The 27,224-nt window shown below is 35.5% G+C and overlaps 2 protein-coding genes across 2 annotated transcripts; one reads left to right on the top strand and one right to left on the bottom strand.

Annotated features, from left to right (window-relative positions):
- The first annotated feature begins 1,241 nt into the window (after nt 1-1,241).
- On the top strand, nt 1,242-2,693 carry LOC128859885 (ribosome biogenesis regulatory protein homolog). Its single transcript, XM_054097022.1, has 4 exons — nt 1,242-1,532; nt 1,586-1,838; nt 1,904-2,397; nt 2,458-2,693. Exons 1-4 carry the CDS (start codon nt 1,384-1,386, stop codon nt 2,612-2,614), a joined length of 1,053 nt encoding a protein of 350 aa, XP_053952997.1. The 5' UTR covers nt 1,242-1,383; the 3' UTR covers nt 2,615-2,693.
- A 30-nt stretch (nt 2,694-2,723) lies between these two features.
- LOC128859884 (carcinine transporter) lies at nt 2,724-26,887 on the bottom strand. Its single transcript, XM_054097021.1, has 4 exons — nt 25,873-26,887; nt 12,445-12,893; nt 3,897-4,089; nt 2,724-3,816 (listed from the first exon to the last, which is right to left on the bottom strand). The coding sequence occupies exons 1-4, from the start codon at nt 26,283-26,285 to the stop codon at nt 2,880-2,882; spliced, it is 1,992 nt and encodes a 663-aa protein (XP_053952996.1). The 5' UTR covers nt 26,286-26,887; the 3' UTR covers nt 2,724-2,879.
- Nucleotides 26,888-27,224: the final 337 nt, after the last annotated feature.

Genomic DNA, 27,224 nt, shown 5'->3' with positions numbered 1-27,224 from the left:
TTGGCAGCATCTTCGATCATTTTAGTTTGCCCGACAGTGCGTTTATTTTCTTTGTAAAAAAGGAATCAATCAGAATCTCAGCGTCCTCCTTTCAAATTCATCGTATAAATCAAAAAATGCATTCAAACAATCAGAGCGAGAGCACAACTTATTGACTTACTTGACGATATTTTCAAGATGACGATAACATGACATGCCAATGACCACATTCAGTAAAATTTGACAGATGCTATAAAATGAACAATTGAGAGTCGAGATGCTTGTATGGTAAGTTAAAGTAATATATTAGCTAACAATCGACGCTAACGACCAAAACAAAAACGACAGTCAGTTCTACGTTACCGAAACGACCCAGATTTATATCCGGCCAAGGACTGTCACTCCAGCAGCATTCCCCGTATGTATGGGGAATGTTTATGCTACTACAACAACAACAACAACAACCAAAACAAAAACCAATTCGAGGAGGATTTATTAATAAATCGTTCCCAAGTTGAATTCTACACCCATGTTACTTGGTATTGTTCTATTATACTATTCTTTACCTAATTTGTAATGTAGTGATTTCGACAAGTTGTGTATTCTCTTCTCGCAATAATGTATTATTAATTACACCTGCGTCAGAGCTGTCATATTTTTGTATTACAAAACGCGAGAAATTAACAAACAAGTACCACGCTCATCGCATTAGAAAACAATTTCAATGATATGTCTTCTTTGTTTTGTAAGCAATTTAAATACTTCGCTCAAAACTTGATTTTGGTTCCGATTTATTTCGTCGCCACTAGAATCTTTATTCAACCACTTCTCTCGACGCACCACGATTTCAGCTATTACTTCCATGCCGTCAGCTACAATTTAAACATGTACAATTGTACATGTTTAAAAACGCAAATGCAGTTAGTAGCTCAGATATTTCGAAATGTTTACTGAGTGTTTTGTTAAAAGCACTATAACTGATCGTTTGACACATTTACCAGAATTTGTCAGAAAAAGTTTCCCGGGCTAAAACTTATGACTTCCGGGAGAGAGATCCTTGTTTGATCTCTATTCTACAATTTCTTTTATTTTTTTTTATACGGGCCAATTTCCAGTAAATTGTGGTAAGAACTTACCATCATCAGTAAAAGTTATCTGGTGTCAATTAGATTCCTTTTTGAACATGAATTGCAATTTCTTGTATAATCTGTCATAATACTACCCTGATTTAAAGGAAGTTGACAACTCTTATTTTTTGTTTATGTTGGCAGTACAACCCTGTGTTGCACACGTGCGATCAAGAAATTTGATTTTTCTGAAAGGTGGAACAAAACATCAAGTTTGTGTCGGGAAATTTGAAAAAATTTTCGATCATATATAAGTTTGTTGAAATAATGTACTAAAATGGATATCGTAAAGGAAGTGTTAGAAAAACAACAACGTGCATTGGAAAAATATAAACCAATCACTGTAGATAAACATTTGGAAGTCCGACTAGATATTGGTTCTTTACTGTGTACTGACCCAAATGATTTGGATGCGAATGAACTTAGGTAAAACAAATCAAACTAAAAAATCAATGATTATGAATTTTTTTCTTGTACAGAAATAACAAAGAGCAGTTCTTGCTTGATGTAACGCGTGACAATACGCAGTTGCTTATTAATGCAATTTGGGAGCTTCCGACTGAGCGCGTTGACGAATGCATTGTGGCGCAGCTACCGGAACCAACTACTATCTTGCCTCGTCTGCGGAAGGTGCCCGGGCCTAAGCCTTTAACAAAATGGGAGAAGTTCGCGAAAGAGAAAGGTATTAAGAAGAAAAAGAAGGACAAGAAAAAGTACGATGAAATACTTGACGTAAGTTTTTCGCGTTTCATAAAAAAAAATAACTTTAGGTCTAATTTTGTATTAATATTCATCAGAAATGGGTGCCAACATATGGATTTAAACGTGCGGATGCTGAAAAAGAAAAGGAATGGGTCATAGAAGTGCCCAAAAATGTTGATCCCAATGAAGATATGTTCCAGAAAAAAATTGATTTGCGTAATGAAAAAGTGGCCAAGAATGAAATACAACGCATGAAAAACATTGTACGAGCAAAAAAAGTTGAAGTACCGCGTGGTGGATATTTTGGTCCAGAGGCTGCTTCCTCGGGGCAGTTGCTTACTGCAGTAACTGTTGCTAAGTCATCTACAGCCTCCGTTGGAAAATTCCAAAATAAATTACCTAAGGAAAAGGAAGCGCGTGGTATTGGTGTAAAAGAATTGATACCTGGAGCGAAACGTAAAGCATCCCACATCGGTCCACAGCCAGAAAAGGAGGTTAATTTGGATTTGATAAAGAGTGTACTTAATAAAAAACCGAAATATGACATTGAAAAGGCGATTTCTATACAAAAGAATGAAAGTAAACTAGAGTAAGTTCAATATTTAAATATCCAAAGGGATAATTGCATAATATATTTTAAATATTACAGGAGGGAAGCTGATCCTACTACTAACGTAAAGAAGGGGAAAAAAGGAAAAGGAGGCAAGAGAAGTAAAGGCCACGGTAAAGGTGGGAAAAAACCTAAAGGCGGACGTGGACAGCGTGCGCCTGGAAAAAAGGTTGCTGTGGGTAGAAAAAGGCGATAAATATTTTTTGTACATAAACTAATTAATTTTATATTTAAGTAAATATAAGTTAATATGAAAAAAAACCAACAATAATGAAAACATGTTTTTATTTATTTATAGAAGTTGTAAGAACTAAAGTATTCGTTAAATGCGTTTGACACGTGTACTTAGTACTAATATCACAAGTGTATGGACTCAATTAACTTCTTGAACAATGTTAAGGAAGCTTTGCTTCAAATATACTTATGAATATTATTTTCTAGTAAAAACTAAGTGTAAAGATTCATAGCCTTGATGAGTAACGGGAATTCACTGATCTTCTTAAAATACTCGAACGAAATTCTCCCCGGGTGGAAGATCGAAGCGATGCTCCAGTTTGTGTTGAACGGACAAAGTTTTGTGGTCGCACTTCTCCAGTGGTGTGTTCATCCAGTTTTTTTGTCAAGCATGGGAAATCCCAAATACTTTGGCCTCGTCCAAAATCTTCACCATCTGCTAAAGATTGTGGAAGATCGTGATTCAGCGTTTCTGGTAATAGTAAAGCTAGTAAACCGCCAATGATTCCTAAACCACCCAGAATAATAAGCGGCAGAGCCGGAGAAACTTTTTCTAAATACACAACAAAGGGAGCTATAATACTCGCAACGTAGCCCATAATGTGAATGAAGGCGACTCCTTGGGCTCGGACGACAGTCGGCAGAATTTCAGCGGCATATTGCAAGCCAATGTTGTATGAAATATTAACAAAGAAACGGCCCATAATAGCTAAAGAGGCAAAGTAAATCCCAGGCGGAACAAGTGTAGCGAGCAAACTGAAAATACCACTGGCAATCATAGAGCCACATGCCAACCAACGACGTCCCCATTTGTCTAGTATTAATGTAAGGATGCTATCTGCCGGGAATTCTGTAAAGCAAGCCACAGTAAATGTGAAGAACACGTTTACTCCCAGTGAGCTCACATTTCGCACATGACCATCAAATACTAATGAAATTGCCATCCAAATTACAATAAGCAGAAGTGTGGTTCGTCGCAAACGAGGTGTTTTAAAGAGATCTAAAATTGAATAACTACTATTTTTCGTCTCTTCCTGCTTCATTTTCAAACAACTGGCACTGAACGTTTGATACGTTCCTGTGGGCACGTGCTTTCCATTCACTTTTTCGAGTCTCTTCAATATAGATATAGCCTTATCCACTTTGCCCTGGGATACAAGCCACCTGTAAAGAAATCAAATCAGAATTGTTTAAATATGGACATATGCTCATATGTATGTATATGTATGTATGTATGCACATACCTCGCCGACTCTGGTATAACGAAAGGGGTTAATATAACCAAAATAAGAGGGGCAGACGTGACGATGGCAAATAGTTTCCAGTTTGCAATAAAATACGCAATCCAAGGTAGTAAACAGGCTGCGGCAGTAAAGAATAACGCTATTGACATATTGGCGACAAATGTGCGATACCTAGGGCCAACATACTCAAGTACTGAAATGAAAGAATTTGCAAGGAATTAATTAAATTACAACTCATTTGGGTATGTATACAGATACGTATGTATATATGTAAGTGCATATTTTTAAAATATTTTATTTATTTAACCATACTATTTTTACAATGTTATATAATATATAAATGAAAACGGGGGAGCGCGACCTTTAACGCAAGTTTTTTTCAACTTTCATACTAGTAAAGAATTTTTGCAGTTTATGTACAATGTACATATGTAGGTATGTATATACACATACTTGTTGGTCTTAGCAAGGTGTGAAATTCACTTTCTTTGTTTGTCAAATTTTCACACGCAATGCACTACGGGTCAGAAGACTCAAGTGAGTAATCAAAACTCTGTAATCCCAGGAGAGGGTTACAAAATCAAGTCAAACCACGTTTCTAATAGTTCCCTGAGTCTCTGGGTATGGATCTGAAGTCAAAATTTTAAAAATCTAAATTTTTAGTGGTTTTACCAATCAATTTCAGTTTCACCAATCAATTTTGAATTTTAAGAGCCTGATACATTTTAAAATTGATTTGGCATAACAGTGGATAATTTTTTAAACTCAGTTAGAGCCTGTTGGGCATTTAAAGTTAGTGTTACCGGAAAGCATAGTTGAACTAGCAGTGAAAAACTGGCCGTTAGAATATGGTTCTCTTTTTGGGGTTTTGATTTTATTACAAAAAAAACAAAGTAAATGTATTTTTTTATGTACGCTCGTATGCATATCTACATACTCAGAGCGTATGAAGAGTGAAGTACTATAAGAAAACAAGCAGAATTTCTTTAAAGACTCGCAGGTGCTGTATTTGTATACACATACCTACATGCAAAGGGGTACAAAAACAATGTAACCCAACAAAATGATACCCAATTTAATCGATTCCACGACAGTCGGTTCTACGTTACCGAAACGACTCGGATTTATATCCGATCAAGGGCTGTCAATCCAGCAGCATTCCCCGTATGTAAGTATGGGGAATGTTTATACTGATACAACAATAACAACAACATAACCAATTTAATGATCGCTACCAATTTAATCGAAATTTGTTTACATACGAGACGCGTGAGGGTTGAAAATCATTTAAGACTGCTCTAACTCTAAATTTAAGATTTCGTACATAATAAAAAAAACGCGAAAAGGTGATTATTAAATTTATTTAATAGTTGGTAGACCTATTGATTTATTTCATAATGAAATACAATTATATACAGGGTGAACGATATGAAGTGTGACCAACTTCACGCTGCTTGTATCTGTAAAACAGCTCATGACATCAACGTCAAAAATGTTCTAATGACAGTTCAATATATTGTTTATAAGCCATCAAAAGTAAAGGGGGTTTCAATTGGCGCGGGTCGATTTTGGCGCCCTGTGGCAGCCATTTTGTTTTGGTGACATCTGTCAAATCTTTTGTTTATTATTCAGTTGTTTATGCCAAATCATCATGGCAAGTTACACGATTAAACAGCACGCAAACGTTGCGCGCATTGCGCCCATTTTTCGGTAGACGTGGTGGCCGTTCCAATTTCTTATGGCCCATATTGAACCATATGAACCTAGACGACATGTGGTTCCAGCAGGACGGCGCTACGTGCCACACAACAAACGCCATTTTATTCCATTTCAACATCTACCCGCCCTTATTGAAAAACCCTTTATTTGCGTCTCAGTTTTGTTGATTTTTTTTTTCTGTGATGGAACTCAAACGTAATAGTGTGATTGCGTTATATTTGGCTGGAAAATCACAACCAGCCATTGTTAGTGAGCTCAGTCACCTCAAAGTGAATAAAATGTTTGTGTATCGCACTATAAAACGTTACAATGATACTGCTAGCATTGCAAAACGCTATGCAGGTGGACCAAAAAAAAACCGCAACAACGCCAGAAATGGTTCGGAAAGTGAAGGCTCGACTTAAACGAAATCCACGTCGAGGTGGAAGAAAAATGGCCAAAGAACTGAAAATATCGCAAGACAGTATTCGACGCATATTGAAAAATGAGCTCAAGGTCAAGGCTTACAAGTTCCAAAAAGCACACGATCTTTCACCCCAGCAAAAAAAAGTTCGGTGCGAAAGATCAAAGGAGTTGTTGCGCTTGCATGAACGTGGGAAATTTCCTAACATTGTGTTTTCCGATGAAAAAAATTTCTCAATTGAGCAGTTCATAAACACTCAAAACGATCGTGTTTACTTGACCGAACGCTCATACGGGAATTTGAGCCTACGTATGGCCACTCGAAGCAATTTCCCATCGCAAGTAATGGTTTGGGCCGCAGTGACCGCTGATGGACGCTTTCCAATCGTTTTTATCGAGCCTGGTGTCAAACTGAATGCGACTTACATATTATCGGGAAAATGTTTTAGAAGCTGCTTTAGAGCCGTGGGCACGCAAACATTTCGGTCGTAGACCATGGACGTTCCAACTGGACTCGGCACCGTCTCATAAAGCTCGTGTGAACCAAGAATGGTTAAAAAATCATGTTCCACACTTCATTTCGTCCACACAATGGCTTTCGAATTCGCTAGACGCAAATCCGAAGGTGAGGACTAAAAAATATGCCAGTATGGATGCGCTGAACAAAGTGATTATACGAGAATGGGCCAAGATCACATTCGTGCAGCATGCAACTCATTTTTTGACCGTTTGAAGGCTATAGTCAAGGCTAAAGGTGGTCATATCGAGCTAAAGTGAATATATGTTAAAATTGTAATCATTTTTGAACAATTTTATCTTTGAAATCGATAAAAACTAATTTTGCACAAAAAAGTTATGGTGTTTTGAATAGGTAACACTTCATATCGTTCACCCTGTATATTCTTACTATCTATGCATGTATAAATAGGAACAACGAGTTTGCGAAAGATTTGGAACTAAGTTTTTCAGTACCGCTTTAGTGAATTAAAGTCGACTTCTTTGACATTATTGAGTTCACTCATGGTTCGCGCAATGGGTGTATTCATAGCATAATTGAATTGTTCAATTGCAAATAAAACATGACACAAAAAAAGGCGCAAGTTTCTAACAGGTACAGGCATATCTTGAGATATCCGTACAATCAAATTCTTCTTCTTCTTAATTGGCGCGATAACCGTTTACGCGATTTTAGCCGAGTTTAACAAAGCGCGCCAGTCGTTTCTTTCTCGTGCTAAACGGCGCCAATTGGACACACCAAGTAAAGCCAATTCTTTCTCCACCTGATATTTCCAACGCAGAGGAGGCCTTCCTCTTCCTCTACTACCACCATCTGGTACCGCATCGAATACTTTCAGAGCCGGAGCGTTTGTATCCATTCGGACGACATGACCCAGCCAACGAAGCCGCTGGATCTTTATTCGCTGCGCTATGTCTATGTCGTCGTAGAGCTCATACAGCTCATTGTTCAATCGCCTGCGATATTCGCTGTTGCCAACGTGCAAAGACCCAAAAATCTTACGCAGAATCTTTCTCTCAAACACTCCCAGCGTCGCTTCATCGGATGTTGTCATCGCCAACCCGCTTCTGCGCCATACGTTAGGACGGGCATGATGAGAGTCTTGTAGAGTGTTAGTTTTGTTCGTTGAGAGAGGACTTTACTACTCAGTTGCCTACTTAGTCCAAAGTAGCACTTGTTGGCAAGACAGATTCGTTGGATTTCAAGGCTGAAATTGTTATCGGTGTTAATGCTGGTTTCCAAATCAACGAAGTCTTTTACAACCTCGAAATCATAGCTGTCAACAGTGACGTGGGTGCCGATACGCGAGTGCGCCGACTGTTTGTTTGATGACAGGAGGTACTTCGTTTTGTCCTCGTTCATCACCAGACCCATTCGCTTTGCCTCTTTATCCAGTTTGGAGAAGGTAGAACTGACAGCGCAGTTGTTAACGCCGGAGATGTCAATATCATTGGCATACGCCAACAATTGTACGCTCTTATAAAAAATTGTGCCTGAGCGATTAAGTTCTGCAGCTCGTACGATCCTCTCCAACACCAGGTTAAAGAAATCACACGACAGCGAGTCACCCTGTCTGAAACCTCGGCTCGGAGAGGTCCTTCTCAACTCTGACGGCGCTGCTGGTGTTGAGCAACGTAATCTTGCATAGCCGTATTAGTTTTGCGGGGATACCAAATTCAGACATCGTGGCATACAGGAAACTCCTTTTCTTACTGTCGAATGCAGCTTTGAAGTCGACGAAAAGATGGTGTGTGTCGATTCTCCTTTCATGGGTCTTTTCCAAGATTTGGCGTATTGTGAATATTTGGTCGATGGTAGACTTTCCAGGTCTAAAGCCACACTGATAAGGTCCAATCAGTTGGTTGACGGTGGGCTTCAGCCTTTCACACAATACGCTCGCTAGAACCTTATAGGCGATATTTAGAAGACTAATCCCGCGGTAATTGGCACAGATTGCAGGATCGCCCTTTTTATGGATTGTGCAGATCACACTTAAGTTCCAATGGGAAGGCATGCTTTCATCCGACCATATTTTGCATAGAAACTGATGCATGCACCTTACCAGCTCCTCGCCGCCATGTCTGAATAGCACAGCCGGCAGTCCATCGGCGCCCGCGGCTTTGTTGTTCTTTAGACGCGTTATCGTCATGGTCGGGTAGCGGAACGACAATTCCGTCGTCAACGATTGGGGTATCGGGATCTTCATATTCTCTTTGACATGCGCAGCTGTCACTATTTAATAGGTTCGAGAAGTGTTTCCTCTATAAGTTAAGAATGCCCTGGATGTCAGTCACCAGATCGCCGTCTTTGTTCTTACAGGACAACGCCCCGGTCTTGAAACCTTCTGTATACCGCCGAACTTTCTGGTAGAATTTTCGGGCGTTGTTCCTATTGGCCAGCATCTCAAGCTCCTCGGACTCGCGTATATCGGCCCCTCGTTTTTTCTGTCGGATAATACGTCTCTCTTCCTTTCTTAGCTCTCTGTAGCGATCCCACATGGCTCGCGTTGCGCCCGATCGCAGCGTGGCTCTATAGGCGGCATCTTTTCTTTCGGCGGCAGAATGACATTTCTCGTCGTACCAACTGTTTTTTCGGGCTCGCCGGAATCCGATTTCTTCTTCGGCGGCGATACGTAAAAAACGAGAAATGTTGCTCCATTACTCGGGCATGTTGGTTTGTTGGGCAGTACTCTCTGAGAGCATGAGTGAGATTCGAGTTGCGAATCTTCTGGCTGTCTGTTGTGTTTGCAGCTTTTCGATGTCGAACATTCGTAGTTAGCTGTACGCTTTTTGCTGCACAGAGGCGTGTGCGTAATTTGGCTGCAATAAGGTAATGATCCGAGTCGATGTTGGGTCCTCGGATCGTACGTACATCTAAAACACTGGAAGCGTGTCTTCCATCTATCACAACATGATCGATTTGGTTTCGCGTTTTCCGATCAGGAGACAGCCACGTGGCTTGGTGCTTGGTGTATTTTCTTATGCTGGAATTTCTGGGTGCTGCAGACTACCATGTTTCGGGCTCCGGCGAAGTCGATCAGCCTCTGTGGCGGGTCCCAAGACCAGCGCACAACCAGCTATCCTGGAATGTTTCGCCTTCTCACTTTAGCTCATACCCGAACGGGTGTTCGGAAGCTATCCAGAGGATACTTGGGCTAATCCCGGGAGTTGTGAGCTGCTTGAACCATATGCAGAAGAATCGTCCTGGCCATCCCAAGTGAATGGCGATCAGTAATTTTGCCCACTTGCGTGGACTTCTAGATATGGAACCATCCTCGAATCAAACTCACTTATTAGCATATTTAATACTAAGAAACACGACAAAAGTGTTCTTCTGTAGCAATATTAAATTCAGAAGAAGAGTTCAGGGACTGTAACGCAAATTTTATAAATACCTTTTGTATGAGTATACGCTCAATTGTTTTTACTATATGTGAGTGGTTTAGATATTCTAAACGGGCCCGAACAAATGCTATATGTATATTATACAACTTTTTGAGAGTATAAGGATCTGAGAAATGCGTACAATTATGCCGTACAGAAGCTAACATAGCGCACCCATTCGGAATGAAGTAATCTATAGGGTTCCTGAAAGCCAGTTTAAAACCGAAAAATACCCCTAAGCCCCTAATTTGATCTGCAGTTTTCAGTTTAGACCCCGAAGTATAATTTTATAGCTAACTGGACGGAGGCTAGGCTTGTTTTTGTTTCGCAGGCAATTAGACTAGAACTTAAAAATTCAAAGAAGACATCGTAATGGAATGGTATCTGTGCAAGAACCAATTTTGCTATATTCTAGGCGAATAAAGACCGCCAAATAGTTTTGTATAGAGGTAGGGTTAGTTAAAGACCCTGTAATGACAGAATTTACTTCCTTTTAGTATAAGTTGAATGTAGGAGAAAATAAGAACTACATTTTCTACTTTCAGTTTTTAAGATTAAGGTAGTATGACATTTCTATATGGTTTGGGAAATTTGAGGGGCTTATTGCCTGATTAGGGGCTTATTGCCTGAATAATAACAACGGATACCTTTCTACAATTAAGTGCAATGCATTCGTAACACGTTCGCGGACACTCAAAATTTCAGGGAGCTGCAAAAATAGACAGGCAATTATTTTTGAATCTATGTAGTTGTAATATCCAAAAACTGATTATACATATATTATAAGAGTAGTCAGAACATCGTATTTTAACTGTTATATGAAAGTACTTAATGAATCAAGTGGTCATTACTTTGAAATGTATATTAATAACAAAAACTAAAGGTTACATGAAATTAAATGAAGAAAACTTGGCATTAAAATTTGGATGCTGTAGCATTCACGTCATTTTGCATCACTATAAAAATGAATGCTACAGCATTCACGTCCGCGAACGTGTTAACTGAAACTATAGGGTGTTTTTTTAGAGGTTAGGTTTTCAAGTTGGCACTACTTTTTTCGTAGATGGTCTTTTTGACAGCTGTCACTTGATTTATGCTCAGTTTGGTTTGCCATTTCATAATGAATAGACTTACACCTGAACAACGTTTGCAAATCGTGCAAATTTATTACGAAAATAATGGTTCGGTTCGCGCGGCGCATCGAAGAAAATTTTGTTCAGTGATGAAGCTCACTTTTGGTTGAATGGGTATGTCAATAAGCAAAATTGTCGCATTTTGAGTGAACATAATCCACAAGCCATTGCTGAGACGCCGTTAAATCCTCAAAAAGTCACTGTTTGGTGTGCTCTATGGGCAGAGGGAATCATTGGTCCATATTTCTTTAAAAATGAAGCCGGCCATAATGTTACAGTCAATGGAGAGCGCTATAGAGCCATGATTAATGACTTTTTCGTGCCTGAATTGGACGATGTTGATGTGGACGACCTTTGGTTCCAACAAGACGGCGCTACATGCCATACAGCCAACGCAACAATCGATTTATTGAAGGAAACTTTTGGTGAGCGCATTATCTCGCGCCGTGGACCTGTAGCGTGGCCTCCAAGATCGTGCGATATAACACCGCTGGACTATTTCTTGTGGGGCTATGTGAAGTCGCTTGTCTACGCAGATAAGCCCGAGACGATTGACATCTTGGAAAAGAATATTCGGTGCGTTATTGCTGACATACGGCCCCAATTGCTGCAAAAAGTGGTCGAAAATTGGGCCTCTCGGCTGGAATTTATTCGAGCCAGCCGCGGCGGCCACTTGTCCGAAATCATTTTTAAAACATAATGGCAAGCCCTTATCTTTATAATAAAGCTAAATTCTTGGCCATAACATTAAATTATATACGTTTTATTTCATCTTGAAAACCTAACCTCTAAAAAAAACACCCTTTAGCATAGAACAGAAACGCCAGTAATATCATATCATCCCCCTCAGTAGCTATGAAAACTTCATTGGTCTCTATCACCCGTCTCAACTTACTATTCACTCCTTTCACCAAGAGAGGTGGGAGCTACTAAACAAGATTATATTATCAAACCACGAAAGTGAGCTTAAAGTAAATAAGTAAATTAAAATATCAGATATATTATTTACAAATTTGTAGTTTTGCTTCTTAAGATATCAAGTAGGTATCCTCATGTGAAAGCTTCGTAAATACGATTTTATGCAGACGGCAGTATGACTATGGTCTAACAGTGGTGCATCCAAGCTTGCCTCTTAGATGATCATCTGATGTATTTATTATATTAGTTACTATAGGGTGATTCCATATTCATATATGGTACATTATGAGGATAGTTTTTTAACTATCTGCTAAAGTTCTTATCTTTAACGCCAGTCACGAAATGGATCGTCAGTCAGTGCCAGTACTTGTTTATTTCACAGCCAGTTTCAGAAATGGTTAGTAATATTATGTTGACACTGAGCAAAATGTTTAAATATGTATATAGATATGCAAATGAAAGGTAATGGTACTTACCCAGAATATACATCATCGTGAAACAATTGTCAAAAGCGAATCCTACAAAAAATCTCATCAAAGCGAACTGCCAGAAATTTGTAGTGAATGCAGTACCCACACCAGCCGCAAAACCAATTAAGTTACATCCAACTAATGCAGGTATACGCCCAAATTTATCAGCGATCCAACCAAAAAGTAAACCACCAACAATAGCCCCCATAAAGAAAATCGATTGGGCGTAAGTTGGCAGCGCATCATGCTCACAAACCCAATTCTGTTCGGTTGCTACTGTGGCATATGGATAACCGGTAAAATTATATGACCAGCCATGGCGGCAATTTACTACGGGCCAGCTTGGATCGGCTTTACGCCTGCCCTTGGCCAATAATTCCGTATAATTTACATCATACATCTTGCAATTGTCGTATTCCCGAATTCCAGACATTCTAGGTATCGAGAGGGCCAATCTGTAAGTAAAGTAATTAGTCAATAATGAGAGAATGCGTAGTAATTATTTAACATCAAACAACACATCTTATGAGTTTATTATAAACGTGAAAATGGTAATATTTAGTAGTAATTAAATTGTCAGTAGCATGCAAATTGAAAACGCAACTTATTCATAAATGAGTAATAATCACACTTGTACAATGCATAGTGATACCAACAACAACTAAAATTAGTGAGTGGCAATAACGCTTTTTAATTTTGAGGTAGCAGAATCAAGCAGAAAAGAAAAAAGAATAATATGTAGACATGATATGAGAACGAACATTTGACCTTGATTAAGCAAGAGGAATTATGTATGTGTTTAACTTAAGTACAAAAAGATATGTGTGGCTGAATCGTAGCTTAACCAAAATTCACTACAATCCCCACGATGCGAGGCAGGTGCGGCTACATTTACTGTATATGCATGCGCGTGTACAAACTTTTAAATCAAAATTGTTGTCTCAATGAATGGGCAGTAAAAAAGTTCACTATGAATAAACAAATCTGGCATTTATAAACTATCCCTGCAGGCAAATTTATATTGCTTCGTTGAAGAACTAGTCTTATACCGCCATTGCCATTTGGTGACTGTCTTCAACCTTCTTACAATAAAAATAAGTTTATATGCATGTATGTTAATATTGGGATGATGAGACTGTCGGTGCGAGATCCCTTAGTCAAAAACTTCTCCGCATATAAAACATTATACATATATCGACAATTCAGCTGGAGGGCATTGCGCGCATTTCTTATTTTATTTATATTCATAACATTTCGAACCGTAACTGTAGTACAAGGAATTATTTGCTTGCTTGCCTCGTGCAATACCTCACATCAATTTCGACCTATCTAAGATTGTTTTGAATGGGAATCGTAATCGGAAGCCGTTACAGTTACATCGATCGAGTTATATCGACCCGTGTTCAAAAAGAATAAAATTCATGTGTATAGGCCAAGCGCATGGGGGAATGCATTTGAATAATTAAAAAAAAATTTTTTTCGTTTTTGATCTGCCTTTGGTAGGATTTTGTTTCTTATGTGTCGGGAATAATATGGTTATTGTTTGTTTGGCTGTTTATTCTTTGTAAGATCTTTACATTAGTGACTAAAAATATATTATATTAGTGCACATGCTAAACTTAATTAAGAAAATAGTGAAATTAAGTGTTCATTGAAGACATCAGAGGTAATGACATTCCTTTCATCATACACTTTTAAATGTTGTGGGCGTATTATGAGTTCGAAAAAAAACGAAAAATATACTCGTATACGAACATGCGTAATTCATAATAATGTAGTATGGTAAGGAATAACTAAAAACCAATAAACCTATGTGTGGTAATTATTACGAGCAATTGTTGAGGACTGGTTCCAACTAGTCTTGATTTACTACAGGCAGATATACCATTGGGTAGGTACTCACAAAACATGAATAAAGTGCTGTGGTGCTTTATGGCCAAAGCAATTTACGCGAGATTTAATGTAGATAAAGAGATATGTTTTAAATTAACCATAAATAAATACAAGCGGAGAGACCTTCAATAAAATGTTGTAGCTGGAGTACTTCTGCCTTTTTGTTGTTGACTGTTTTGCGGTTTTCGGTTCGTGGCAAAGCTAGTACAAATCACGATTACTGACTCGGAAACAAAACTATCCATTTCGATTCAGTTTGAGTTGTCTCAATATTTTACTAAATAAAGGACCTTGTAGTTACTTATTATCATTAAATTATCATGTGTGAATTCATGCATATATGTACTTATGTTTTAGCATGGGAACTTATAAAACAATTCGAGATATCTATTTACATTAGCGGATGTATATACATTAGTACTTAATTAATTGATACTATTTATATGGTCTGCTACTCGCTAATAAAAGTCTAGTTACTTTCTAACGACATTGCATCAACTTAAAATGGCAAAAACCTTGAATATTGGCACATCAAATGTAGAAAAACTAAATCTATAAAATATTACAACACGCTGAGAGGAATGTACATGTGTACACGCAGATATGTACATGCACATGTATAGATGTATGGATATGTAAGTTATCTTTATTGAATCAGGTACTCCAAATTTAATAAAGGCAACTTATTAAAAGTAAACACTGAATAAGAAGCAAACAAATCAACTTTTCTAATTACAAAATAATATGAAATATTTAATCAAGTGTTCGCGTGAATGCCTTCTGTGTGCTTCGAATGAATTTAATATGTAACTGTGAATAACTACTATTTCTAAAGTGTTCTATTATCAGCTGAGACCTTTGTCACTATTATTATTTGAAAGGTTAAGAAATATTAAAATCAGCATTAAAAGTATTAACGAATCATTTGTATTTGTATAGCTTTTTTACTCTCAACAAACTTAATTTTGGGTCCGACCGAAGGGGTGTTAGAAGTGATTTCTCTTATTTTTTTTGAAATCCGGGAAAGTAGTAGATAATATGGAAACTTTGATTTCGAGTTCTTTATCCATCTATTGTGGAAAAATATGATGAAGGAAGGGACAGTAAGAATCCGGAATTGCGGTATATAAGAAAAACAGAAAATGTTGTGGAAACCAAAAAAGAAACTACTGAAGATCGTTAAATAGAATAAAAGAATTTAGTTTTATAAAAGTGTCGTACGTTCATACGCACATACATATATAAGTATTAATGTACTAGCTTCTGGTTTATATAAATTGTTCACGATTGTCAGCGGGCTGGAATTTTCTTAAAAAGAGTGCTTTACATTAATTTTCGGAAGCCGGGCAACCAAAACACGTTTGGAGGAGTATCGAAAATTATTTCAAGTATTCACAGGAAATAATTATCGATCTCAAAATTTAAGTAGCAACTCTCGACATAGACCTTTTTCAAATAAAACACACAAAAGTCAAGACTATATTAGTTTAAAAATTATATGGTATGAGTGATTTTAATCACAAGTTCGTTCCAATAAAGCTTTGTTTTCACGTGATGTATGGCACCTTACACTTTCGGTCATAAGCCTTAAACAATTGGTTTTGACGTTATTATTATGTAAGCCCCATCAAAAAATTCATTTCTTCGCATGGTATTTGTGTACCCTGCATACGAAAAATAAACGTCAAAATAATGTGTGTGTATGGAAGTTCAAGGCGTCCAAAAATACCATTCACTTACGCAGCTAAAAATAATGAAACTAACCAGCGACTGCCGTAGCCGAATGGGTTGGTGCGTGACTACAAATGATGGGCATAAAACAGCAGTTGATAGAAAAAGTTGGTCGCTCCTCGACAGACAATGGCAAACCTCCAAAGGTATTTCTGCCATAAAAAGGCTCCTCATAAAATACCATTTACCATTTGGAGTCGGCTTAAAACTGTAAGTCACTGTTGGTGGAACAACTTCAAGACACATGCCATAAATAGGAGGAGGAAGGAGCTCGGCCAAACACCCAAAAAGGATGTAGGCGCCATATTATATGTATATATATTTATATATATATATATATATATATATATATAAACTTGTAATCCTATTATGTTTTTGCTTATATTCTGCGTAAAAACAGTGGCTCTAACCTAAATCTGTCTCTAAATATAACATTTATGGATACATATATATGTATACAGTTTTTTAAAGATGTTTTGTAGTAAATTCAAAAATATTAATAAGCAATTTTAAGGTCCAACTTATTGCAAACGCATTTCCTTAATTTTGTAATTGATTGAATACCTCCAAAATAGTATCAGTGGTGTAAGGAGGATTAAATTTGAAAAATAGTTAATAAATTATTAAACGGAAATTAGTCTTTCAGAAAGAAAAAAAATGGATTTCATCACGCGATGGAATGTGTTTTTATACCCTCGCACTTGTGCCAAGCGCATTTAACTTTTGTGCACATAACAATTGTATATTATAGATTAAAGAAATCGGGATGTATGTATATCAAAATGCTAAGATTGATGAAAGAAGTAGATTTCGCCATGTTGGCCCGTCCATCTGCCCATCCGTGGGCTCGATAATTCGATCAAAATTTAATACACTAGAATGAAACTTGGTACACAAATTACTCTTAGTCCAAAGTGGATTGGTATTGAAAGCGCGTGAACTCGATCAATAATAATGCCTTAATTTTCGCATAAGCGTAATTTTCAAAAAATAAAAAAAAACGTGAAATGTGACGTAAATAAAACTCGCCTAAACCTTGTACACGGCTCTTCACCTGATTAAGATGTACAACTTTTTTATATTTCAAGACTAAATTCTAGTCTGTCCGTCCGATGTTACAAGCTATAACTCTCATTGTCTAACCGTTTGTTTGATTCCAAAAATTAACAGCCAGTCTAAATAAAATTTTACCAAAATTTACGCGAGTACAGAAAATTCAGTTTGGCTCTGTTAAATATTGGCTTTTGTTAAATATTACAAGTTTTTAAATACTCGAATTGTGCTGAAGCATATTAAAAAATTGTACACCAATGTTGCAGTTGTAATTAGAGCTCTCGATTTTGTACCCACATTTTCGAACAGCCCGTGCGTATGAGCAACTAGTTCCCGCTCAATGCCCATTACTCGAAAATTTTCGAGCGTTCGCAATTTGAGCGATACTTGTTTTGATTATTTTGACTTTTTTGTCAGTATCAGCTGAGTAAATGCTGACCAATAAAATTATTCAAATAAATTGTTCGAAAATTTCCTACAAACATTTGAGCAATTGCGCAATGAACAAAATTCGAGCGAGCTTATACACTGTGGGCCATATAGCGTTTGCTTTTTGAACCACCTATTTTGTTGAGAATGGTAACACAAATGAGATGTCAAATATGTTCATAATTTACTTAAAGGTTTGACATTTACGAAATGGGAGATTTTGAAAACCTATTTCCAAAGTGGTGAGTCTTCTTCTTCTTCCGCGGTTATAGTAAATGGCGAGCGTTACCGTGACATGCTCAACGAGTTTTTGTTTCCAAAAATTGAAGAGGATGACATGGACGACATTTGGTTTCAACAGGATGGTAAACTTGTCACACTGCCAAAGTTACACTCGAACTTTTGGCTACCGTTTTTGGAAACCGAATAATCAGCCGAAATTCCGATATCAATTGGCCGCCTCGGAGCTGTGATTTAAGCCCGTTGAACTATTTTTTGTGGGGAGCCGTTAAGGACAAATGCTATGCGAACCATCCAGAGACGATTGATGCATTAAAACACGAAATAGATTGGGTTGATCGAATGGCCTACTGTACTCGTAAAGCCAGTCGTGGCAGTCATTTGAACGATATTATTTTTCATTCATAAATGACAATGTTCAATCTTCAAAATAAAAAAAAAGTTTGAAAAAATATTGATTAGTTTTTTTTTATAGCCGATTCAAAAAGCAAATTTTACATGGCCCACCCTATAGCTACTCGCACTGCTGGATACCCGGGTATCTTAAACTCTAGCTATAATTACACCTTTGAAGAAATTTTTCAGTGCATTTTACAGTTCCAAGGAAGACACGCTTAATGAGGGAGATTTTTTAGTTAATTAATGTTATAAGTTTAAAAGTTTGTCAGCAAAACTTTTGGGTATCGTCAACAACACTTTTTATTTTTCTATTTGTGATTTCGGAAAATTATTTGTTACCATTATTGCAAGAAATAAATCAAAAATGTGCATTTGCGTATTAGCATGCCAAAACAGTAATAAATGTGCGTACTTGCACCGAAATATGCAAATAGACAAGATTGTGATAACCTCTATTATAGCAACGTACATATGTACTGAAAAATCTTATTATCCGTATAAAGTTGATTTTATTTCGCATAGGCTTCAAACAATTTTGGCAATTGCTGTTTCACTTGTCTTTGATAAAGAAACAAAATAAATAATTTCATTAACAACAAATACAAAACCATTTTAAAATTAGAAAAACTTCTAAGTTTATTTAATAAAAAACGTATGGAACTATAAATACCACTTTGAACAATCAGTGCGCTACGTTTAAATTTTGCGGTTATTTTCTTATTAAACTTTTACATGTGCATATATGTATGTGTATGTATGGTACGCATCAATATTTTTATAAATACTTATACATACCATATGTACTAATAATATGTGTAAGCACGAATAAGTGCTAAAAACACATGTGCAGATATTATTTGAATCAAACGTGCTTATACATATTCATAACTTTAGTTAAAACACTGTTGCAATCCAAATAAGAAAATAAGCGCATATACGGTTTACTGCATTTTAAACCGGTTTAATCATTCTGTTATAATTCTTGTTGGAAAACTCATTTGATTTCCTAAATTTATCAGTTCTTACAATTTATTTTTGTAAATTTGAAATACCACAAATATTTCAAAGCCAATTTGTTTTACAACTTCGAAGTTAGGGAGCTTTTATAGAAAATTCGACTTCATACTTTTATATAACAATATTCTCAATTCGTAATTTATCAGCCATCAATTTATTAAAAAACTACAGAAATATTTTATTTCTCTCAATTCTAAAAGTTAGAAATACTCTGAAGGTAATGAATATACGGAAATAGTTGCTGTGTGCCTTGGATAGGTAGTACGCAAGAATATGCAAACGATTTCCTTAAGACACAATTTAAAAGGATAACAAAACTGGATAAACATCTCTCTAACACAAAGTGCACATGGTTATTCAAATAAAGTTGAGAATATATCAATTCCCAATTATCAATCTCCTCCAGCTTTCACACATAATTATGATTACGCAACGTATGCACATACAAAACTTACACACTATTTGTGTTAAATATTATAAACATTGTTTTACGTGATAGTCTAGTAACCACACACTATTAGTAAATATAAAGGGTCTTTCAAAAGCGACACTTACATGTTAGTAGTGAATACTTTGTGGACGGTACTTTTTATGACATTTGTCAAGTAGACAGATCAACCATACAATTTTTTAAAACAATGCGTTAAAATTATTGAATCTTATTATGAAAACGGTCGTCCTTTAAGAGCATATCACAAAATTCGGGTTTTTGTTTTGGTGGAAATAATCCTCCGAATGAGACGACAGTTGAAAGGTTGGTGAAAAAATATCACGAAACTAGTTCTGTCCAGTATAGAAATAGGACTGCGAAACCAAAAACTGGGCATTCTATTGAGATTATTGCTGCTGTAGCGCAAAGTGTTGCTGAACAACCTTCAACATCGATGACAACATATCTTGACGTTCTCAACTATTTGGCATTCAAAAATTGACTGTTTGGCAGATTTTACCTGCTGACGTGCTCATGGTTGGCATTTAAATTATGAGCCGTATTTTAAATAAAAATAGTGAAACCTGAAAGAATCTAAACTTTTACATGTTGTACTTTAAAACAATATCTAGGCGCGTCTTTTGAAAGATCGAGTATACCCAAAAAGTATTTGAACGCCTGACTGCTGACAATCAAGTATAAATTTGTTGCACCTTAATGCAATAAGTAAATTTACAATATTACATATTTACTTAATGTAATATGCTACAAATCATTTTTATTTGTAAATACTTGTGCACACTTACATACGGTATGCATATCCATAAAAATTTGCATATACATACATATAGGTACATATACATAAATAGCTAATCAATTGACATGCACATGTGCATGAGGCTAAAAGGAATTTGAAATGATCTTGAGCAGCTTGGCAAGCATTAATAATACGTATTTAAGCCAAAAGAAAAACTACTTTACTCATACACATTTACCTATTAATTTTAGTCGTTCTGCCAAACTAGTTAGTTCGTTTCTTATGTTGCAATTCTCTTCAGCTGTTCTAAAACTTTTGATTTTTTTACTTTGGGTTTTTTATTTATTCTTTTACAAATAGGTATATATAACATAAACAGTGCTTAGACATATAGTATATACTGTAGCAGCAGTATTCATTTTGTTTGTCTGGTTTTGGATTATGATTCTAAAAAGCTATTCAAATGATAGTGTAGCGTAATTATGTACAATTCAACATTTTGGGTTATTATATTTTGCACAAAGCAAATTATTCTGTTTTGTACAAGTTGTATTTTTTTAGTCTACCTCTACTGTAAAGCGACCTTCAACTGGAAACATTGACTGCTGAACACATTTCACGAAAATCTAAAACTTTTAACACTATTTTGGACGATCAATACATCTTATTAGGAAAGGACAAAATTTATTTAACACGAGTTAATACCTTCCTTTAAATATTATAAGGGACTTCTTTTAATTCATTACTGGTTTGTGACGCTCAAAAATGTATGTAACTTACATTTAGTTAGTTCATAAGGTGTCGTAAGTATCGTTTTGTCTAAAGTCGTTAAGTGTTTAACGATTAAATAAATGCTTAGGGGACTTGAAATAACAAGTACTTTTTAACTGTATGAAAAATCACTATATAATTAATAATTGCTTATACGAATTATACCTTGCGAACCCCTTAAACTCTATTTTTAGCCGTTCAAAGTTTACGACATATGCACAGCATACGACACTTATGATGTCGTGTTGTGAAATACCCCAATTGCATTTGTTAATCGTCGCCATAGATGAGTGTCTTTGCGTAACACCGTGTTCGCGATAGCTCAAGTTATAGAAAAATTAGTTTTTGATAGCACTTGCAGTTTGGAGTTGGCATAAAACTGTTAGTCCATCATTTTTTATGACAGAGGTGTAATCCACATTAGAGGAGAAGCTCGAAGTACACTTGGCAAATAAATACTGATCGTTGACAAATTAATATGATCGTTCGTATTACATAAGGGATATGGAGTACCGTACTTGTTTTGATAGAAGACAACGAATCCAACATTAAATGCATTTTTAGATAAGCGGGTTAGAGATAAGCATTTAGAGGTAATCAGATTATGCTGGAGGAAGTATTTGAAAATGTAAGGGATTTGAGGGTCCTCCTAAGGCAGACATAGACTCGAAATTATTTATGAAAACGAAATGCTCTAAAATTAAAGGCTAAAATTTGAGGTGGGTTAAAAACCCATTATGCGCATGAAACAGCAAATGATAGCAAACGTTTTTCTCATAGCGGTTACCCTTCTGCAAGCAATGGCAAACCTCCGAGTGTATTTCTACCATGCAAAAGCTTCTCACAAAAATCATCTGCCATTCAGAGGCGGAAAAAGCTGTAGGTGTCTCCATATCCATAAATTGGAGGAGGAGCTCGGCCAAACAGCCAACAATTACAGATATATGTATATGTAAAGCCTATTTGAAAAGCTTTTGTGTATTTTACAAAATTAAAAAAAAATTATATAGTATTTGTCTCCAAAAAGCACCCATTATAAGCATGCACATTCATACATGAAATTGTGTAAGTATATTCGCGTACCGTATCTTACCGTACTAGTTAGAGAAAACCTTAAATAGCCAACCACCACCAACACCAATTGGCATTGAATGAAATAATTTTCACTTTTGTTTCGATTTGTGATTTTTAGTTTTAATAGAAACGGCTTCGCGTATTAAAATGGTTTTAAAAATGTCAGTAAACCGAGGGGACTTTTTAAAGCTAAGTAAAACCTTTAATTAGTATCTCAATTAATGGGTGTATATACATAATTGTACAAGTATTATAAAGGAAAAATAAAAAAGTTGAGTTATTATAGAGCTGAGTTTATTATTAGTAGTATTATTATTATAATCTACAGTTGGTTTATAAAATACGATCTTAAAAACTAGGCACCCAAAAAAAGCCCTATGATATGCTTTCTGTTTCATGGTGGTGTGGTTATCAATTTATATTTCCTAGAAAATGCCATTCTATTATGAAAAAGGGGAATAACACAATCAAATCATAGCTATAAATACAATTTGCGAAAATTCAAAGGTTTCGAATTCACCCCATATTAAGCAGTTAAACATTTTTGATTCTATTATTTGCCTGTTTGAAAATACAAACTTAAAATTATTGAAAATAAATTCACAAATACAAAAACACACTTAATAAAATCCGTAATGGAATGGATTAATGGTTTGAAAATTCTTTTGGAATTTTGTCAAAGCCAGCCTATGAAGTTCTAAAATATATGTTTTAATGCAATATTTGTAGCTTAAATTCGAGACTGAGGGTGGACAATAAGTTGAAGTATTGGGTACAATAGTATACTAACAAAAAAATGCTAAAAAAATGTAATGAAAAGAGAGGAGGTGGAGGTGACTTTTCCAATTAGTATTAATCGGAATACATATAATAATACTGACTTGAGATTTGAGCGAATACTTCCTTATTTTTATAAAATAAAAAATGCAAATAAATACCTATCAGCTTCTGTGCTATTACATACTTCGCTTGAAATTTTTTTGTAGTCTTTTTGCTTTTAGACTTAAAATTTATTTTAATTTTATTTTATTTCTTTTGATAATAGTTGCTGCATACGATAACAAATTTAGCCGTCCTCAGTTATCAATCAAAATCAAAAGCGTCAGCGAAAATTCTCTCCCAAACATAAGAAAAATCGAAAAGTTAACAAATGGAGAAAACAGATAGAAGAAGGCATATCAGCTGCATTTGTTTACATATTTTTATGTTGGCCAAAAAACTTACTGATAGTACTTATAGCTGACATTATTGATTTATAAAAAATTCAATCATATGTTTACGCTTCTCTTGCATTGCACTGTCACTTTGCTCTCTCAATTTTTGAGTGGTGGATAATTTTTTGGTTTTAACGAATGCATATTTGCAAAAATAACTACTTTATGTGTTATCACACACGACTAACAATAATGCTTTGTTATATGTACTACGATACTATTTAAAATCACACAAAAACATGGACATTATCTTAAGTTTAGACCTGAAGCGAGCGATTAATTCTGCCGTTGAAAGAACTACAAAACTGTTCGAAATTTTGGATCAAATCAAATACATCATTATACAACTTTTTCACGTTTTTTATAACGTCATTTACACCTCTACGATTTTCTAGCGTCAGTTAAATATGCCGTAATTTTGATAATCCTAAGAACTTTTTTGACTCATTTTAATAAATTGGTCTGTTATATTATTAATTAAAAAAATATTTTCCACATATCTAATTAGTTAACTGGTCGAAATGTTGAATTATTGTTGAAAAAGCTGTGCTAAATTTGCTGAAAGCGAGAGAAGGCGTTTAAATTTACACTAGGCAGTTGAAGAGACCTGCGATGTTTGCAAATAAAGCAATGCTTATAAAATGCATTTAGAATTGATGTATAAAAAATGGCATTTTAGTGTTAAAAATAAGTGTAAATTTAAGAACTCTCACCAAAAATGGTCACATATGTACTTACTGGGAGCTAACATTTTATTTCTTAAAAGTGGACAAACATTCCTCATATATCACATATTACAGGTTACTTCATAAATGTAAAAATATTGCAACACTCTGCTCTTACTGTTAGCACACCCATCGCAAGGTAGATAGAAATTTGTATTGCGTTTTTTTCAAAGAGGGAAAGAGGAAGTAACTCGCCGTACCTGCCTCAATAGAGGGCACTTTGAACGGATGTGACTTTTTTCAATTAAATAAAACTTATTGGTTACCTAATTATTTATAATTGTGTAAACCGGTAATTCATTCTTCATTAATTCGCAATCCTTTTTTGTAGTGCTCAATTTGTGAAAATCGCTTGCATTTTAAACTCCATTCACATCTTTATTTATTATTCATTATACAAATGGTACCTAATTCTCAGTGATGCAAGTTTATTGAATAACGGAGCTAAATTACGTGGATGTGTTTGTTGAGGAACTTATTTGCCGAGTTTTTGTCCAAATAGTAACGAAATATGAATACAGTGCGAAAACAAAAAGTGGTCTAATACTCTTCGCTAACAGTTTGCCGGAAATTGTATCACTTGCAAGTTTCGGCAAAGAATGATTACGAAAGGCATTCTGCAATATCCCCAAAGGGTCGTTTGCAAACAAAATTGAATGAAACTTCTGTGCTCATATTGCAAAAAATGACAAATTCGAGAGAAAGTATCTTCGTACTCTTTTTATTCATTTCTAAATATGCCTTGATTTGATTTGATGAGCATATGTACGTACACATTAACAATTTTCAGTAATTAGAACCTCAAAGAACATTGAACTTTCCACAAGCTTTTCCATTGTGGTCAGCAGTTACTGATGGCCTAAGAAAATCTCTTCCTTTCCACAACCTTATTATCCTGCTGAAGCTATCCCAGAATCTGCCCGATAATTATACATATATTCCATATATTTACTTATCCTTAGGGTTTTTTGTGCTAGACTACTCGCTCGTGTCCTATAGATATGTACTATAGTCATTGCACTCGCTAGCAATTGATTTGGATTAATGATTATAGTGATCATAGAGTTCGCATATGCTAGCAATGACTGTATTGTTTTCATTCGGATTGGCAATGTTTGGATAAAGACACTATTCAGGCAAACAATTTCATATACACTTATATATCATTTGATATAAGTATTTAAGTTTATCTAAGCTTATCATCCCCTTTCAGAATCCTTGTAGATATTTGGCTTTTCACATTTTATTGATTTGTTTCAAAATTAAGAATCAAATACATACTTTATGTATTTTTCTGACTGTAAACTATGCTTTAATCTCAAATTTTACTCATACATTTTTTCATAATTATTCTTTTGAACGGTTTTGATACTATGTTACCACTTATTCCAAATACATTTTTTCCTTCTTCTTGCATTATGCTCATAGGATAAATAAAAAATCTTATGAAAAGCATTACATGTGTGCTCTTTCGCCGTTAGATAAATAAGTTAATATTATTTTTATATATTTACACAGATTTATTTGTGTAAATAAATTGGTTGTAGCCAGATTCTCTAATAAAATGAATGATTCTAAAAAAAAATATGAATTTGAAATGGGACGATTTCTTGGTGGTGTCAACAAAATTTCAATATTTTTTGCCAAAACTATATTTATAATTAACCCATAATCGGTGTTATTATTTTCCTTTACACTTACCTTTCTTCCACAGTTAAGACTTCTAATTCTGGTACAGTACACCAATGTTGCTCTGGCACTAAAGTCATGAAAATTTGTGAAAAATAAACGAAGGCCACAAATGTAGCGAAAGGAATCATTAGAAGAAACAATATTTTCTGATATTTTCCAAACTCTCCAATCATTGGCAATATGTCATCGAAATCCAAGGACGACGGATTTTGGATAGCTGTTTCTTTGGCGTTGCCGTTCTCTGCTAGCTGCAAACTATTGGCGTTACCACTTTTGCGCCGAAAAATTGTCTCAGCACCGTGCTCATCGTTGGTGAATGCAGCATTCGTGAATGTTGCAGATGGTGTAGCAGGTCGCCCGTATTTATCCTTCATACTGCCATTTATGGTTTGATTTTGACGTTCCAAAATATCTTGTGGCATTTTCACTTTCAATACGCGGGTCACAGTTTAAACAAAACAAAAAATTATGCACATATGTAAATCGAACTATAACGGTGAACTTCTGCGCTGCGACTAATAAATTATTTATAAGCTTATACTTATTTTATTTATATATTTATATAAATTTTGTATATGAAGTCTCTCGTTACTTATTTTATTCATATATTTACATATATAAATTATCACGTAATGTAGGCAGTGATTAACTGCGCAAACCCGTCGTTCTTCAAAGAACGAAACTTCAATTCGAACGCGAAACAAATAAACAACTGAAGTGGTTACTTAGTGGCTTCAAGATTTTATAATTCATAAAATCGCTGCTGAGAGTAGGGCGACCAGTCAACTTCTGTCGCTGAGCTGCAGCTGAAGCTAGTCGTAGAGAGCTTCAGGCGATGTCAAACGTGAGTTAGCTGATGAGTGGAGCAGTGCACTAGTGCGTTGCATTCAGCACTGAATGTTTGCGACAATTCGGAAAAAACCTGCATATACCAAGCAGGTTTTACGTTACTATAAGATACTCTGCAGTGCGATTTGAATACTTCAGCTAAAACAGTCCAAATACAGGAGAAGTATCAACCAATTTTAGATACCAGCGTAGTTATAAATAAATACTCTCAAAGCTAAATAAAAATATTAGTTAAGAATTTATTGTACTCTTTCTAGGAGCATTTTTATAAACATACAATAAAGGAAACAAGGGATGCACATCTGTACAGGTATTTACCAATTTGACCAAATGCAAGTTTGATTTCTTAAGTTTGAGTACTTAACCAAAGTTGGCAGTTGTGATTTGCCGAACTGTTTGAAAAAATTGTTTATATCCAAGTAAGTAGTAATCATTTGAAAGTAATAAGAAATGCTTTGTAAAAGTCCAGATGATTTTTTAATCTGAGGGATTAAGGAATGTATATGAAAAAA

This window comes from Anastrepha ludens, chromosome 4, assembly GCF_028408465.1.
Source record: "Anastrepha ludens isolate Willacy chromosome 4, idAnaLude1.1, whole genome shotgun sequence".
Taxonomy (NCBI): Eukaryota; Metazoa; Arthropoda; class Insecta; order Diptera; family Tephritidae; genus Anastrepha; species Anastrepha ludens.
Note: the sequence above shows the minus strand (reverse complement) of the source record. Positions and strands in the feature narration are given on the sequence as shown.